This window comes from Geospiza fortis, unplaced genomic scaffold (genome assembly GCF_000277835.1).
Source record: "Geospiza fortis unplaced genomic scaffold, GeoFor_1.0 scaffold261, whole genome shotgun sequence".
Lineage (NCBI taxonomy): Eukaryota > Metazoa > Chordata > Aves > Passeriformes > Thraupidae > Geospiza > Geospiza fortis.
Window position 1 is genome coordinate 104020 of NW_005054578.1, and position 18457 is coordinate 122476.

Here is an 18457-nt window from a genome sequence, read left to right on the forward strand (position 1 = left end):
ACCAATAACAAAAACCATAAATTTGTCATTAGTATCAGTAGCCTGGTATTAGCAAATCCCTGGGAGAAGATACCTGTCCATTGAATGCTCCTTCTCCGAAGGAAATTATACAAGCCAGGCAAGAGTGTGCAGGACTTACATAGTTCTCAAAGTTTTCTAGATACAGAGACTGTCCTTAGACCTATATATAAGGGATCACACTGTAAAAACCTTCTGCTGGTTTGTGCCTGACATAGGAAAAGCAAATGGATGCTTTTCTGAGAGCCTGCAGTCATCTTTGTTTCATTCAGATAGTAATCCTTAAGTGTTTCTGGATATGCCATACATGCATTTTCATTCTTTTATTTTCCTGAAATGCCATTTCAGTGTAACTTAGACATATGGGTGCTTCTCCCCATCTCTGTGCAAACAGGGCTTATGTGACATAGGGTCATAGACACATTCAAATACACTGTGGAATTTGGTGGTATGGTCATGGCTCAGGTTTTTTGCACACCTGCTAGTGTGCTAAGACTGGTTCCCTAACTTAGACTTTAAGGTACGTGTACTCCCACTTTTGGAAGATCCTTTAGGGAAGAAGGAGTAGTCTAGATGTGTATAAAACACTGTTATGTTAATCAAACCTGTATTTGTACTGCCACAATACAGAGCAAGTTTTCAAGAAAAAGCAATAAAAAGTGACTTTTGATTTTGCTGTTAATTTTGTTGCCTTGCCTGATTTGACAGGCACAGTGGGAGGACTTATTCAGCAAAGCTTCGTTGAATCTTGTTGCCATGAAGAAGTCATTCTTTGGCTCAGTTATTTTCCTGTGCCGTCGGCAAGCTCCTGTCAAAACACCTGTTTTTCTGCCAGTAGATGAGACCAACTATAAGTGGGTTGAATCCTTAAAGGTGAGAATTCTTGTGTCCTAGGTATCTGAATTTCCAAATCATTATACTTTCTAAATCAGATGTTTAGTAGTGTTGAAAGAAGAATGTGTGTGTGTGTTGAGTTACTTTTAGTAAAATAGAAGTTACTGATCTCTGCCAAGGATATGAGGGCTATTTTCTTTGTAGTTCCTAGTAAAACAGTTTGGGGTTTGTCCTGTAGGAGATCTTGGCTGACCCATCAGAGAAGCCTGTGTGGTTGACTGCCACCAGTTGTGCGAACTCAGGAATTTTGGGAATGGTGAACTGCCTTCGCCTTGAAGCAGAAGGCCACCGAATCAGGTACGCGAGCATGCCTTTGAGCGTGCCATTTGGGAGATATTTGTGTTAGCTTCTTCTCAGACCTATAGCAAAACAAAATGACAACTCTTGTCTTCAGGTGTGTGTTCATTTCCAACTTGAACCCTTCATCTGCTGTCCCACCCACGAGTCTTTCTTCTCTGGAGATGCAGAAGAATCTTCAGAAGGACCTGGTGATGAATGTGTATCGTGATGGGAAGTGGGGCTCCTTCAGGCATCTTACATTGCAGCAAGGTACAGTCTTTGAGAGCTGAGGATCACTTGCAAGGCCTTGAATCTGAATGAACTTTGAATAGAAAATGAGTAGCTATTGTTCCTACGGTTACCTTTTATTATTATTTTTAATGAACAATTTTGAATTCTTCTGCTTCAGCTCAAAGTGAACAGTAGAACACTGTGGTGCCAGGAGGAGGGGTCGGCTATTTAGGGCATCAGTAGTATTGCAAAGCAAGAAAGGGCTCTCTGGGTAGCAAATTGCACAAGGAATTTACTCATTTTGGAAAGCACATACCTTTGTTAATATGTGTAAGTTCTTACTGTTCCTTCTTCTGCAGTACAACCTCAGGAGCTGACAGAATATGCCTATGTAAATGTGCTAACTCGTGGAGATCTCTCATCTCTTCGCTGGATTGTCTCCCCACTTCGACACTTCCGTACAACTGATCCCAATGTTTTACTCTGCAAAGTCTATTATGCATCTCTCAACTTCCGGGACATTATGCTGGCCACGGGGAAGCTTTCTCCAGATGCTATCCCTGGTGAGTTAAAGTTACACTAAAAGGATATGTATTGTTGTTCTAGAATTAATCTCTTGATTGTTAGTTATGCACTGGCTAGATTGTATGCCAGAAAGCATGCTTTTAAGAAGGAAGTACAGCTCTGCTGCAGGGCTGTACACCAAAAAGTTCCCAAGTTCTACTTCCAGTTACAGTTCCATTTTTTCCAATTAACAAACTATGCTCTGAGAAATGTTGCTTGCCACATTGCACAGATACCAAGTGTGAGATAAAATATGTTGATAGAGGTTCCAGAGATGGACATGGTAAATAGCAAGGTGAGAATGTCGAAGTTTCCTTTTGCCGTGCTGATGGACATGCTTGAATTTCAGGGAGGAAAAATGCACAATGAAGTAATTGCCTGTTTACAAAATGGAGGTAGTGCTAGCTTCATAGCAAGTTAAGAATTAATGTAATGTGTATGAAATAGTTTTAAAATATGTATTTAAAAGAGAGGGGATGGAGCATGTTAAAATTTAGTGATTTGAGTGGGGCTGGGTTCCCCTTCATGAGTGAACTGCTTGGCATAATGGAAGTTGCCTCTGTGCATGGCAGAAGGTTGGAAGTAGATGATCTTTAAGGTCTCTTCCAACACAAACCATTCTATGATTCTGTGACTGATGTTTCTGCCTAAAACAGGAATTATCAAAAATTCATACTTTGCAGTGATCATCTTTCTAGTTTATGTATCATTCGTTTTCTGAGGGACAGAATTGCCTCTGAAACAAGGTGTTTTCATGAAATTTCTCAGATGAAAACTGGAAACTAATGCAATATCATCAAGGATAAGTGCTCATGATTTAATGAGACCAAGTCCTCTTCCACTACTCTTGCAGTGAGCCATTAACTATTGACAATTTATGAACTGTGTACAGAAGAGACAAATCTCAGAGGTTTAGACTTTCAGGGACTGCTCCTGTAGAACAGGAATTTTAGAAGATAATTTTCTTTTTTTGTAAAAGGTGTTAATATTCTTTCAGGTAACTGGGCTTTGCAGCAGTGCATGCTGGGCATGGAGTTCTCAGGACGGGACACGGCTGGAAGAAGAGTAATGGGATTGCTGCCAGCAAAGGGGCTGGCCACAGTGGTAGACTGTGAAAAAAGGTTTCTATGGGAGGTGCCTGAAAACTGGTAGGTCAGCTTCTGTTTTCTGGCTAAGATTTGCCTTCCTGCTTGAGGCTGATGACAGCTCTGATCAAACCTGAGTGCTGCACAATGGCTAGATTCCCCTCTGGCAAATGTTAACAGGGCTATAGTGTCCCAAGCAACTGTAGGATTTTGCATTAGATTCACTGCAGGAGTTCAGCACTAGTTTTTGTACAGTGGCTTACACAAGGTTCTCATCTTTTTTTGCGCTCTTAGCTTCACATGTTTCAGTATACACTGGGATATCAGTGTTTGTTATGTTACTGGTTAGTTACTGAAATATTTTTGCGGAATAATGAAACCTGTCTGTGTTTGGCAACTGTGGTAGTCTGCTGTATGATCGACACTTTCTTATCTATCTTTTCTATCTATCTTATCTTACACTTTCTTATCTATCTCAGCAGTGGAACCTTTCTGTTGCAGAAAGGTGAATTTCATCAGGAGAATCTAGTAGCCTTTCCCAAGGCTAAAGATACCTCTTCCACTTTGCTCTTTAGGACTCTAGAAGAAGCAGCTTCAGTGCCTGTGGTTTATGCCACTGCTTATTATGCTTTGGTGGTTCGAGGTGGTATGAAGAAGGGTGAGAGTGTCCTGATTCACTCTGGCTCAGGAGGTGTGGGCCAAGCAGCCATTGCCATTGCCCTGAGCATGGGCTGCCGTGTCTTTACTACTGTAGGTGAGTACTGAGGGCCCAAAGTCATGGGGAGAGAGAGATTATAGCTAATAGAGGAAGCATGTGTGTGTACACATATAGAAGTATATATACCTATTTAAGTATATACTTATTCCCCTCCCAATGTGGTCTGCTGTAGCTTTGATCTAGTTTCCAGGCTGAGAACTGGTTACATAGTAAATACAGCTACTGACTCTGTGCTTGAAAATTCCGCAGCACAGTCAAATTTATCTGTCTCTGTACATTATATAATCAAAAGTCTGGAAGAAGATCATGGCTTCCTCATTTTACATTTAGTAATATGAATCTAATGCCTGTCCATTGAAAGGCTCTCATCTGTTTCTGGTCCTTGCTCTATCTCATAAATGAGCAGTAGCAACCAGACAGCCTTTGTTCTAGAGTCTGACATCTTGAGAGACTGAAAGCCTGGAGATGGCTTCTCAGATTTACAGTCTTGGGGGAAGAATGTGCAGTGGAAAATGGGCTGTTTCATCATAAAAATGAAATTAGTGACATCTTTCAACCTGTCTTCTACTTCTAGGTTCCGCTGAGAAACGTAAGTATCTCCAAGCAAGATTCCCACAGCTAGATGCTAATAGCTTTTCCAGCTCCCGAGATACTGCCTTTGAACAACATATACGTCGAGTTACCAACGGAAAAGGTGAAGTTCAATAAATATTTTTCCTTTTTTTGTCAGCTAAGCCACATTATCAGTTGTGCATTCTAAAGACAATATGAGTCACTAGAAGACAGGGTTAGACTCTCAGCAGAGTTAAGTAGGTGCTTCTCCTTTCATTGCAGGTGTCAACCTTGTGTTAAATTCCTTGGCAGAAGAGAAGCTGCAAGCCAGTTTGCGTTGTCTTGCTCGACATGGGCGCTTCTTGGAAATAGGCAAATTTGATCTATCTAACAACAGTCAGCTTGGTAAGATGGGGCATTGGGAAGCACCTCTCATTAGGTTTTAGCTCCTGCCCAGCGCCCCTATGTGCCCTTTTCTGCAGGACAGCTCTCCAGCCTCCCCAAAATTTATACTTAATGTCTGGTGTTACTAGGGCTCAGGTGCACAACTGACATTTGTTAAATTTTGTATCACTTATGATTGCCTGGTGTTCCAGTCTATCCAGACCCCTCTGCAAGGCCTCTTGTCCCTCAAGGCAGTCAACAGCATCTAACAGTTTTGAAGGCACAGGGCAATATAACCCTGATTTCTCTTATATGGGAAAAAATTTTTATTTTGTAAGGTGATGTGTCAGTGAAAAATTACAGCAATGTTCTCCTGTTGTAGAATGATTGCATATAGCGTTGCCAGCCTGCTTCCTTATTCTAATTAAATTTTAAAAATCCTATCATATTGGAAAACCTTGCTGTGAGGAAGAGTCTCCTGTGGAGGTAGACATGATGTATGTAGGATTATAGCTCCCCTGTGACTCTAACTCAGCTGTCACTAGACAAAAAAATGTTCTTTTTAATATCAGACTGACCATGATATAGCTTGTCCTCTCAACACACAATTTTTTGGAGTTGCATTTCTGTGAAACTGGTCTGCTTGTAAGAGAACAACATAATGTTATGTATTGGAGAATATATGCAAGAATGAGTTTGGAAAATGTAGAATTCAAGCATCTGACTGCTTTACTCCTGTAAGCTGCCCAGAAATGTTTCTGAAGCAGAGGGTAGGCTCCATTTTGAGATGTCAGCAGCATCAGGTCATAACCAAGTTGCTTTTTCTAGGAATGTCTCTCTTCCTCAAGAATGTGGCATTTCATGGGATCCTACTAGATTCAATATTTGATGAGGGAAACCAAGAGTGGGAAGTAGTATCAGAGTTGTTGACGAAAGGCATAAGAAATGGTGTAGTAAAGCCCCTGAAGAGTTCAGTCTTCAACAAAGAAGAAGTAGAAGCTGCCTTCAGATTCATGGCACAAGGAAAACATATTGGCAAAGTTATCATCAAGGTAATGCAATAATGATTTTGATTCTCTGATACCGCTGGCCATCCTCTGGTGACTGTTGGATATTTTGATCCATTTTGAGTTGACCGTCTATGCGTAGGGCAGCACAGGGTCAGTTTTTACTGCTGACACTGTCACAATTGTAACTGTCAAGTCTGGCACTGATTCTACAAGGTTCATTCCCATTGACTGGAGGAACATAGCATGAAAAGATGATAGATGAAAGATGATAGATGAAAAGAAATGCATTATGTATCTGATTATCTAATTGCAACTACCTTTTTTGTGTGTGTGTGTTTGTGTGTTGTTTCTGGTTCTTGGTTGGTTTTTTTTGTGGGGGAAGGTCCAAGAAGAGGAAAAGGAGTATCCTTTAAGAAAGTCTGAACCAGTTAAAATCTCCGCAATCTCCCGAACCTCCTGTCCACCTACGAAGTCCTACATCATCACAGGGGGCCTGGGAGGATTTGGGCTGGAGTTGGCACAGTGGCTAGTTGAGAGAGGAGCACAGAAAATTATACTGACATCTCGTTCTGGCATACGAACTGGTAAGCAAAAATTGTAAGGGAACAGGGAATATGACTGCCTTTCAACAGACCTCAGTTTGTAGTTTCTCTCCATTTTAAGTGTCCTATTGGTGACTAATAATGTCTTGATCTCTTTTCTTTCCTGTATTATCTCACTTCAAGCTGTTGTCTCCTTTTTTGTAAAAGAGGAACAATCTTTTCACTTGACATTTTTTTCCAATTACTACTTTCCCCCTTTTATGCTTCCTATTTTTATCAACCCATTTTCTCTCTTATACAGGTTTTTTTCTGTAGCCTTTCTTTTATCTTTTATGCCCTCTGCAAAGTCTGGCTACCTCACTGACTTGTCCGCTGGCTGTAGCATGTTAGATCACATGCCACAAGGAATGGCCTAAAAGCTGCTGGTTAAAGATACTTTGTTCCTCATGTATGGATGCTCACTCTTGCTCCTTAGATAGCTCATGTGTAAAGATGAACCTTACTATCTGATAGCATCCATAAACATTTTTACTCAGATTTAAGGCATTAGTTTGATTACAGTGGCAGCATTGAGATTTATCAGTGATAGTCTTCAGTATTTCCTCATACAAATTCATTCATAACTCAAATCCTCTCTGTCTCTACAGGTTTCTTCTTTCTTTTGGCAAGTTCACAATCACACCACTTGTATGTACAAACCCATAGATCAAATACAATTTTTCAAGTTCTGGTTGTGCTACTATAATCTGTTGCTTTGCTTTAATCTAACCAATTTTCCCTATCTCAGTACCCAATTTTTTGTTAATTTCTCTTCACAGTTGTATTTTTTTTTCCTTCCTTCCCCCCACCACCACCCCAGCCCTTAGCTTCTCCCAGTGCTGTTCTCCACTTTATCTGTGTAGAATTCTGAAACTCAAATGATTTCTAGCTGCTGTTGAAATTTTGTCCAATTTTTATCTCATAGCTGAATCAGGAATTATTTAGCTATTCAGTCCCTGTCTAGTCAGAGAAGCATAAAGGAGCAGTTTAACCAAAGCCTTACGGTTGGAATTCTTCATCAAAGGCACTGTCCACCTTTATTTCGTCTAGGTTACCAGGCTAAACGTGTTCAAGAGTGGAAGGCACTGGGAATCAAAGTGCTGGTATCTACCAGTGATATTGGAACACTAGAAGGAACACAGCAATTAATAGAAGAGGCTTTGAAGCTTGGACCAGTTGGAGGCATCTTTAATTTGGCTGTGGTAAGTGACAAAAATGCTTGGGACTTGTAAGAAGCGACATCCATTCATGTGACTTTTTTACTAAAGGCAGTCAGGCTGCATACAATTTTAGTTAAGTTCTCTGTGTTTCAAAGGACACTATGCTTTGGTCCTGCCTGGTGACTAAAGGCTTATGGGTCTGTTCCCTTGACCTGAGAAGCAACAGTATTTGGCCAGTGAGTTCAGTTCTGTGATGAGACAAATGTTGTCCTAGCCTCCTGTAGACAAGAAAAATCCCATGTAGAGCTTGCCAGAATTTCTGCAGTGTCAATACAGAAAAAATACTGAAAAAAGCAGAGTTGGCAAAAGGCATACTTTGGGATATTCCGGATACGTCTGTGCTATGAAGTTACAAAAATACGTTGTGTAGTGCTAGCCTCTCATATCTCAAGCCATGTGACATATTTAAACAGAGAAACTGGAGACACTGAAACTACACTTTGTTTTTTAATCCCTCTTCCCACCCCCCATAGGTCCTTAGAGACGGCATGATTGAAAATCAGACCCCAGAATTATTCTGGGAGGTCAACAAGCCAAAGTATTCAGGCACCCTTCATTTGGATTGGTAAGTGTCTGTAGAAGGGACAAATAAGAACTGTTTTTAAAGTCAAGGAACTGACCAAGCTTAGTTGTTTTAGTCTTGCACTTGCCTTTGACAATAATACACTAAGCAGGGTTTTCTGATGGGGTTTCTCCTGCTCTGTTCCAAGGGTGACTCGTAAGAAGTGTCCAGACCTGGACTATTTCGTTGCATTCTCCTCTGTAAGCTGTGGAAGAGGAAATGCTGGGCAAAGTAATTACGGCTTTGCCAATTCTACCATGGAGCGTATCTGTGAGCAGCGGCATCATGATGGACTCCCAGGTAAGATGACTTTACTCATTGCACAGTATAAACTATCTTGCCAAACATCCAGATGAGGACCAGCTCACCAGAAACCTGTGCACTTATCTGGAGTTATAAAGTCTGTTGAAGGCTGTTTTCTGCTCCTAGATGTTACTCTGAGTCATTCATGTGTGAATGAATACTCACCATTTAACAGTACAAAGGAAATGCAGGCCTTAGCATAGCTCATTATTAAGTTCCTTTTTTATTAACTCACTCCTGTTCCTGCCATGTGCTTTAGTTAGCTGCTTAGTGTGTTCTTCTGATTTCTTCTCCAGGCCTGGCAATCCAGTGGGGAGCCATTGGTGATGTGGGTATCTTGATGAAGACAATGGGAAACAAAGACATTGTAGTGGGAGGAACAATTCCCCAACAAATGAGCTCATGCCTGGAGGTGCTCGATGTTTTCCTGAATCAACCTCATCCTGTCATGTCCAGTTTTGTCCTAGCAGAGAAGGTCTCAGCGAAAGCTGAAGGAGGTAGTCAGCGGGATCTTGTAGAAGCTGTTGCTCACATCCTGGGTAAGTGCTGTCACTCAAGTACTACTGGATGGTGCCTACTTTCTCATTACTTTTGGAAAGCAGTGGTGCTGCTGTAGGTCCTCTGCTCAGCATCTCTTCCTGACCTCCTGTGGTGTGGCAATGTTGCTGTTGTGAGACTGTTTGCTTTTTTTTTTTCCCCTTTACACTGCTCCTTCTCTCAAATAAGGACTGTTTCTTTCATTTGTTTTCCTCCGTTAATGTGTTTACATAGATACGCATATATACTCCAGAGTCTTGGGTTTTATTTAGTGAGCTGGTACCTTTCTCCAAATGGAGAATCAACAGGAACAGCCCCCAAGAGCAAAATTCTGGGACAGCACGTAAGACAGTAAATACATAACTAACTTCCTGAGTACTGTTCCAGCTTTCAAATATCCAACTTGATATGTCCCCATGCCACAAAAAATAGCTTTTCTCTACTTATTGCTTAACTGGTATTTTCCCTTACCAACTCTGTCATCCCATGTGAACATCTAGTAACCATAGCTTAGCTATGCATTACAAGTGCCATGTCCTTCTGTCTGTCTTGAATCTGCTTTCTTTTACCATTGTGTCTCTTATTTTTGTGTTGGTACTGAATAATCGCTGTCAACTCTGTCTATTATGTCCCACTTCAGTTGTCTCTATTGCAGACAGAACTGTCTAGTGACCCTTTGTTTTCTACCAAAAAAGGTGCTGATAAATGAAAGACAGTCTCCTGAGTGTTACTTAAGGAGTTGTGTGCAACTCACTGACAGCAAATCTGATTTCTCAGGGCAGATGGGGCTTTTAGAAGCAATAGGAAAGGGTCTGGGAAACCACACCAGCTACAGGGTTACTTGGGAAGAAGAGAGTATGAAAGCAACAAAGGGAGGAGCTAGTAATGAAGCCTAATAGTGGGAAGGGTGGCAACATGGGGCTGCACAAGGTGGAGGAAGGGACAAAGAGCTGAAGATGCAGGTGTTATTATGAGAGGCCTTCTACAGGTAAGGAAGGGGTGAGAGATTGAACAGTGGGAAAAATGAAGGTGAAAAGGGAAATAAGGCCTAAATGTATCACCTCCTCCTCCAGTGTTGTAGACATCAAGTGTTGCAGCCAACCGTCACTGACACTGATAACTTCAATCTCGGTGTAGCTGAGGATTAGATCTAGGACTGCAGTTTTCAATTAGAGCTTCCAGTGTGTGGAATCTGTCTAGCTGACTGACTGATCTGTATTTGGTCTAGAGCTGATGTGAAAATATTCACAGCTATTTAGTTGGGACTGAGGTATCCCCTGTCATAAATCTGTTCACATTAATATGTACTCTAAATACTAGATCCCATATGACAAGGTGGGGATTGTAGAAGAGGTGGTTTATCAAAGTACTAGATGATCCTGAAAGGTAAACTGCAGCTCTACAGCTGAAGTTTATTGAGAGATAGAAGAGAGTGGAGAAGGCTGCTAGAGAGGCCAAGAGCTGAAAAGAAATTGGCCTTATGCTAGTATGCTCTTTTGTTCTCAGGGGTCCGTGATGTGAGTAGTCTGAATGCTGAGAGTTCCTTGGCTGACTTGGGCTTGGATTCCTTGATGGGTGTGGAGGTGCGCCAGACACTGGAGAGAGACTATGACATCGTTATGACCATGAGAGAAATTCGTCTCCTTACAATCAACAAACTGCGTGAACTTTCTTCAAAGTCCAAGACAGCAGAGGGTAAAGTGTCTGAATTAAGGTTGCTACCAGTCACCTGAATCCAAATAATTAAGCTTCCAATCTGTTGCTTTCATCTCTAGTGACATAAACCTCTATCAGATCATAAAATAAGGTTATAATTGAATAGCTTTTAAGTGACAGACATGTCACAGAAGTGTTTTGACCACTAGGACAGGCCCATCATTTCTGGGAGCAGGGTGTACAAGCAAGGCAATTGTGCAAGCTGCTTTCTTGCTTGGCTAGCAGCTGCATGCATGAGTACTCTTATGTAGCTATGTGTGGGATGCAATTTGAGACCTTTCACTTGTCTGGGGAATAAACAATGTAATGTCGCACTCACAGGAAGCTAAAATCATATGCAGTTGCTGCAGAGCAATTGACAGTAGGAAGATTTCTGCTTCTATGACCTGATGATGTAGTGAGGCAACAGGCTAATCTAGGGCAGCCCTAGCCCTGAAGTTGTCCTTTAGGAGTATGGCTACATGACCAAGACTGACCCTGAAGCTAATTGGGTTTGTCTGATGTGCTTTCCTTCAAAGAGCTGACCTCGTCCCCACTGATGAAGGCAGGCCCAGGCGAACCTCCAAAACTAGATTTTAACAACTTACTGGTGAACCCAGAAGCGCCAACAATCACTCGTCTAAATGATGTTCAGAGCATGGAGCGCCCTCTTTTCCTTGTTCACCCCATTGAAGGATCCATTGCAGTTTTCCACACTCTGGCCTCCAGACTTCACATGCCCTGCTATGGGCTCCAGTGCACAAAAGGTATCTCAGTTCTTCAGCATCTTGAATTTGCAAACATAACATTCTGAACTGTAGTTGCTTTTAGAGAGGGCTTTGTTTCTAGACTATTAAACTTGGAGGAACAAGTATCAGGCCTATTAGTCTGCAGAGGGTCATGTCAAACATCCCTGGTATCAAGAGGAATAATGGATGAAATGGAAGAGTTTACATATTCAAAAGTCAAAGCATCCTGTTCAACCTGTCCTTGGAAAGCAGCAATATTACTATTACTTGTCCTAAATGCAAGTTGTTAACAATAATTTAGTAATTTACTTGCAAAATTACCTGGATGTTTCCAACGGGATTGTTTCTGAGTGCATGAAAACATAATTTGTCTCTGCCAGTGTCTTTTCACGGGTCTTTCTAACTCACTTCCATGTTCCAGCTGCTCCTTTGGACAGCATCCAAAGCCTGGCAGCCTATTACATTGGTTGCATGAAGCAGATACAGCCTGAAGGACCTTACCGCATTGCTGGATACTCTTTTGGTGCCTGTGTAGCCTTTGAAATGTGTTCCCAGCTGCAAGCACAACAAAATGCTTCCCATGCACTCAACAGTTTATTCCTTTTTGATGGGTCTCATTCCTTTGTAGCAGCATATACCCAGGTAAGGGCGCAAAGAGAATCTTCTTTCTGGGGACCATCCTCTCTCATCAGGCCTCTTTTTTCTCAAAGCTTACTATTCTGGATATGAGCAATCTGAAAAGCTGACAGACTTTCACAAAGATTTTGGAAGACAGCTGTAGACAGTGGATGCTTAGAGATGGCTGAAGGGTAGAAGCACCTGACAGGTGGTCTTCATTAAATGGAAAGAGTTCAAGCACAAATGTTGCTCTTGCTATGATAAACCATAATATTAGTATGTCTTCTGGAAGATGCTGGTGCAAGTCAAGATCCGCTTGTAGTGGTGCGAGGAAACCTTGCTTAAGAGTTCCCTTTAATTTTCATTGTACTTTAGAGAATACTAGGCTCTTAGCAATTGCCACCTGTGGATTTGCTTTCTAGTCTGTCTTGAAGGGATTTCCTGCCTTCCTTTTTTTCCCAGTTCACGCCTTAGGTTCTATAATTGTTTTTATCTGACTTTTAATATCAGGCACATTCCTCTCATGTTCACATTCTCTCTTCCAGAGCTACAGAGCCAAACTGACCCAAGGAAATGAGGCCGAACTGGAGACTGAAGCACTGTGTGTCTTTGTTCAGCAATTTACGGGCACTGAACACAATAAGGTACTGTTTCTTATCTTCGAAATCCATGTGTCTTGATATTGCACAAGAGGGTGTATGTTCTTTTTGTTTAATGGAGATAAATTCTCAGCTGTTGAGACTAATATGAAAAAAATTTTAATATTTCCAGCTGCTGGAGGTTCTTCTACCCCTGAAAGATCTGCAGGCTCGTGTGAATGCTGCTGTAGACCTAATAACTAAGATTCATACAAACATCAATCGTGAAGCACTCATCTTTGCTGCTACTTCATTTTACCATAAGCTGAAGGCTGCTGACAAGTATATACCAGACTCCAAGTATCATGGCAATGTGACACTGATGCGGGCAAAGTCTCGCAACGAATACGAGGAAGGGCTGGGCAGAGACTATAAACTCTCAGAGGTCAGTCACAGCCCCACTGATGACTGTTGAATTTCTTCTGGTATTTGGGGAAGCCAAAGGAAAGCATGGGAAATCACCCTCACTGAGAAAAAAAGGACAAAACTAACCTTTAAGAAATTATTGTTCTGCAGCTGCTGTGCTCCAACAAGAATTAGAAGTCTCCAAAAGCAAATAAGTTTATTGGTTTCAGGCATTTTCTGTGGGTAGTGAGAGCCAGAAAGTCTTGCCTGTATATAGGGTATGTTTTCTATAGCTGATTCTTGCAGCTCTCTAGAATGACTTTGGATAATAATAATGTTAAAAGAGAGCAATCTCTTTTCACTGTAGATCCTGAAGCTAATTCATGGAATGAGGGCAGCCTTCTGAAGAGCAAGTGTCAGTCTTATGACAATAAAGCCAGCTTTTTCTCAGTTACCTTTTTTTCACTTAAAAGCTAGTAGTTAGAAGTGGGTTTCTTGTGGTCTAAAAAAAGTTGGGTTTTGGCCCATAGTCCAGATAAGGTCACTGTTCTTCAGCCCCTGCTCACATACAAGGCTTAAATTGGTGCAAATACCAGGGAAAAGGAAGTGATTGTCAGAATTCCTTTCCTGCTTCTGGCATCTCCTATCCTTTCAGATATCTAACTTAGTCATTATTGATTCCAGGCTAACTTATACATTATTATAGTTACATAATGACCTTAAAGGAAGATTTCTGGTGGTGGGAGAAAGGGGGGGGTTGGGGGGGGGGGTTTATTTTGTTTACTTAAGGGCTCGGAAGTAGCTATTTTATCATTCATTCTTTGATATTGTAGGTAAATTATTCTTTTGGTGCTAGGTTGGTTAACTTCCTACCCAGCTTATATTTGAGTGGATCACCTGTCAGCTTGTCAGACTATTGTGCTTTAAAACACTGGTTCCAAACAGTGCATCACAGCTGATCTGTGAAAATGTGTCAGAGTAAAACTGGTGCCATTTTTAACTGAGTTCAATAGAGACAGTGGTCTAAATTATGAGTAACTTGGAAGACTAACAAAGTGGCTAGGTGACCAGCTGGTTGTAAATTGTGAATGAAAAGGTTTTCTTTTTCATACTTACGCAGGTATGCGATGGGAAGGTATCTGTCCACGTTGTTGAAGGAGATCACCGCACCTTGCTGGAGGGAGATGGTGTTGAATCAATTATTGGGATCATCCACAGCTCACTGGCAGAGCCACGTGTCAGTGTCAGAGAGGGTTAACTTCTACTTCCTCACTGTCAATGATGAAGAAAATGCCAACAACATTCCTAGTTATGACAGGCCCCAAGGAACTCTTCCTGTTCAACATCTCATCTGCTCTGCTGCCAGAACTGGGAAGTCCAGCTGGACTCAATTGGTCTTTTTCTGTCTCTTTCTTGCTTATCTTTTCCTTTTCCCACATTTATGGGTTCTATCTCCTTCCTTTCCTATGGCTGTTTTTCCCCCTAGTCTCCCTGTCCATGTTAACTGCTGTGCTGTGACTCTGTCACTGTGCACTGCAGTGAGGGTTCCCCACACATGGTTGCTTCCTACACTCTTGGCAGTATAAAAAAAAAAAAAAACAAACAAATTTAGGAGTAGATTTCTTGTGCTTTATGTTGTTTTTGTCTTAACAGTATTCCAAAGGGTATGTGATAGCACTTGTTGACCAAGCCTAGTGAACAGGGAGAGAAGAGGAGCTGCAGCTGATTTTGGAGATACTTTTTATCTGTGAAGAATCTGTCTGCAGTTTAGGTCAGAAAGAGAATTCCATTGAGGGTTTTGTAACTATATTTTTTAATTTGCTGTATTCTGAGTATTTATTGTGTCAAACCAGAGACTTCTTACTTGGTTTTAATTTATTGTGGGTTACAGGAGCAAAGAAACATCCTTTTTTGGAGGGGAAGGTTTATTCTACAAGGGAAAGTTGCCCATCTTTGAAATAATCTAATTTCTTGTTAGTTTTGTTGGGTATTTTTTTTCTTTCTCCCACTGCCCTTCCCTTTTCAGAAAGCATTAGGTAGAAGAAAGGGTTCTTGCCATCATGTACTCTTCAGGGGAGAGAGGGGCCTGGGGTGGAGTGTTTGACTGATGCTGCTGTATTGAACAGCCATAACTTGGGCATGATAAAAACAGGCAAAGCTGTCCCTAGGCAGGTACTTTGTTTATATTTGTGCAAGGTTCTGTGGCCTGCTCTATCAGAACCTTAGTAAAGCATTAAGATTATTGCTTTACCTTATTCCCTCTCACCTCCAGTCTTGCCACCCAATGAAAAATTTGGAATGGGGAGGGCGGGGAATAGAATTCCTTAACAATAACTGAACAAATCCTCCCATCCCTGCTGTCCCATAATCAAAGCTCAGGCAAACATACAAGTATCTACCCAAGGCCCGTATATATTTTATTTAGCACAGGGCTTGCTTAAGCCCTGTATTCATTTTCCTTTTGGTAGTGAGACTGGAAATCCCACATAAGTTAGCTAAGTAATCAGTTTGATAGTCTGATTTTAAAATACAGTAGTACCTGTTTAAAGGAAATTTGCATAAAATTGAATTGAAAAATTTCTTGCCTTTGCTATGCTGGATCTGTCCTTTCCGAAATCAGTAAATCCTTGTTACACTTATGATACAGAGGAGACCTGGGTAGCAACAAAGCACCAGCTAGGAAGAGCTATTGTGCTTCTCCAAACTGCTGTAAAACCCCTCTTCTCTCCATTCCCCAGTAAAGTATTCTGGTGGTACAGGAGCATTCTAGTGACAGGAACAGATGGCTCTTCACTGCAGGTTCTGACCTAGTGTCTTTTGCTTATACCACCCTCTGTTGATAGTGGCTGGGTTAACTGATTTTAGTTTTATAAAGTATTTCTTTTGTGAAATTGAAATAAAACAACATAATGTCAGCTTAAACCATTTTGAAATGTCTTGTTCTTTTTTCTTTTTTTTTTCTTTTAATCAATATTTTGGTCTGAAGAGTGTCTTTTTGGCTTTTCTAGAATTAAACAGAATTCATCACTGGTTGCGTTTTGAATTCTTTTCTACCATCATTTCTTAATCCCATGTTTCATCTGGAGTCTCTCACTTCTTGGTATAAAGCAAAAAAACTGCTGCTAACATATCTGATTTGTAGTCTATAGAAATAATAGTAGTAATAATAATGATGAAAATAATAACAATGAAGGCTTAGTATTCTGAAGCGTGGCTTGTTGTTGCCATGCTTTTGGTACCTTAGATACAACCAAATTACAGCCATAATATTGAAGTGGGAACTTTTAGATGGGCTTCTATTTGCAGTATTGGACAAGCCATTAATACTCCTGCCTCAGTTTCCCTGTCTGTAAAATGGGACCACAGCATCTGCCTCAGGGCCTCTCTGAGGGTCAGACAGGCAATGGCTGTAAATGCTCTGAAGTTTTAGGTATGATGTCTAAGTGTTAGACAGTAACGGAAAGAGGAAAATGTCTGCTGTGTGAAGCATACTGCATACTGATACTGGAGTGGCTGTATAAGCTGTGTGCGTACACCATGGGACTTCATGACATCTACTGCCCACTGTCCCTGCACCTGCTGGCATTGGGTACTACAAAAAACAAAACCAGTGGGGACTAGTTGGTTTGGTTTAACTTCTGGCAGTTGTAGTGAGCCTGAAAAAAAGGGGAAAGAATCCTACTTTAGTGTTGGTTATATTTAAAACTGGAAGGAATAAGAAAGGATTAAATGTAACGCAAACAGGTACAGTAGTGCTGTGCTAATCTGTGCTAATCAGATGTGTGTAACATCTGAATGGACTGTGCGGAAGGAGCAAGGACTAATGCTGTCCCATCTGTTGAAGCAGGAGTTTGATAAGCTCCCTGTAGAAACAAATCTGTATGGTTTCGTCTAAGCAGAGCTTGAAAATACTGTTTTAGTCATAGAAGGTGCTGAAGAGTAACTTACAGTTTATACACTGTTAATGTTCTTGTGGTTGTTATTTGAAAATCAGAAGGTTGTTATGTTTAGGGCTTTTTTCCCCATAATTATCTGACTATGAGCTGCTGCCATGTAACCCATTATTATAACTGGCTGCTGAACACAGTGTGCCAAAAATAAAAACCTTAGTGCTGGTATTGCTTGTTTCTCAGTAGCCCATCACATTAGACATGTAGAATAATATCAGAAGGCAAAATCCAATATTGCAGTTTCTTGTTTTGAGAAGACAAGGACAGAAGTGAAGTCCCTCGTACCTACCCTTTCTGTGAAACTAAAGTGGGGATTCTTGTCAGCTGATGCATTCCATCCTTTTCAGATAGCTTCTCACAGGCTAAAACCAGGCTGATCTCAGTCTCAAGACTGAAGAGCAGTTCTCTGACCGGGGAACTGTTTGGGGTCACAAATGCATATTACTATTTTGAAATGATGGACCACATACCTTAAATCTGCAATAGAAAGACTTCAAGAATGTATGGCACACAGCATATGTTGTCACCAGTATTAAAGCTATTACTTTCCTTTTCTAGTCTACCACCTTAGAAGGCAAAGAAATACAGCTCTCTTGCTGAAGATAGCAGTAAAAATAATGCAAGAAGGGCCACAGTTTAATAGAACTGGTTACATAAAATAGCACTACCAGAAAGTGAAGTTCGCTGCTGCTGAGATGGAGGTCAAGTAAAACCCAAAAGATTTAAGGTAGAATAGGAAGCAGGTGTTTTTTTCTTTTGCACTCAAACAAGTTACCAGACATCATGCCTGCAAGTCAGGGTAAAAAAAAAATACCCCTGGAGCAGTGTCATCACAGGAAAGGAGAGTGCTGATAGCAGGGGTGCAGAGGCTGTATATTTAAAATAGCAATCTCGTTCTTTAGGCTGCAGAGAGGTAATGAAAGATGGTAAAAAATAATTAGAAGCTTGAAACATTTATTGCAGCAAGTTCATCACAGCCATGAGTGCTAGAAAGCTGGAGAAGGGGGGAAAATACAGGCTTTGACAATGAACTTGCAATGTGAAGGCTTGTCAATGGATAGACTTAACAGGCTTACTGAGCAATGGGAGTTTACATGCAACTGTAACATGAGTCCTGTAGCTCAAGTTACATTGCTGTTTTGACTGGAGTAGAGTTAAGAGCATTTTTTATATGCTGGAAGGTATTGGCTGAGAGAAGCAGAACTCCTTAACTGTACTCATCCTGGTGATGATCAATAGCTTTATAAAATGATGCAAAATGAACGATATTGCCATGGATGCTGTTACATTTGGTTCAGTCTTGTGGACCATTTTCACCTCTCTGCCCCGACCATCCGACACCAAGGACAGGACAGGCCTCGCACTTTGTCCGAGCTCTTGCAATGCTCAGTCACGGCGCTTCCCGTCGGCACCGGCTGCGGCGGAGGCCCAGGTGCTCAAAGACGCCTGGCTTAGGCTCGGGGACAAAGGACGGGAGTTGCTGCCGCGCTGCGCGAGGCGCGTACCGGCCCAGCTCCGGGGCTC

The 18457-nt window shown here is 41.4% G+C and overlaps 1 protein-coding gene across 1 annotated transcript in view; it reads left to right on the forward strand.

The window, feature by feature from the left end:
* FASN (fatty acid synthase) overlaps positions 1–16013 on the forward strand; it is a 35134-nt gene extending 19121 nt beyond the window's left edge. The window contains exons 23-42 of the mRNA XM_005429795.2: positions 727–891; positions 1091–1209; positions 1307–1461; positions 1782–1985; positions 2984–3134; positions 3647–3825; positions 4364–4483; positions 4624–4746; positions 5554–5777; positions 6118–6319; positions 7367–7518; positions 8010–8101; positions 8247–8398; positions 8698–8940; positions 10445–10633; positions 11173–11400; positions 11804–12024; positions 12546–12644; positions 12772–13023; positions 14104–16013. Coding sequence (XP_005429852.1) covers positions 727–891; positions 1091–1209; positions 1307–1461; positions 1782–1985; positions 2984–3134; positions 3647–3825; positions 4364–4483; positions 4624–4746; positions 5554–5777; positions 6118–6319; positions 7367–7518; positions 8010–8101; positions 8247–8398; positions 8698–8940; positions 10445–10633; positions 11173–11400; positions 11804–12024; positions 12546–12644; positions 12772–13023; positions 14104–14241 — 3408 coding nt within the window. The 3' untranslated portion in view covers positions 14242–16013. The remainder of the gene's footprint in view (positions 1–726; positions 892–1090; positions 1210–1306; positions 1462–1781; positions 1986–2983; positions 3135–3646; positions 3826–4363; positions 4484–4623; positions 4747–5553; positions 5778–6117; positions 6320–7366; positions 7519–8009; positions 8102–8246; positions 8399–8697; positions 8941–10444; positions 10634–11172; positions 11401–11803; positions 12025–12545; positions 12645–12771; positions 13024–14103) is intronic.
* Positions 16014–18457: the final 2444 nt, after the last annotated feature.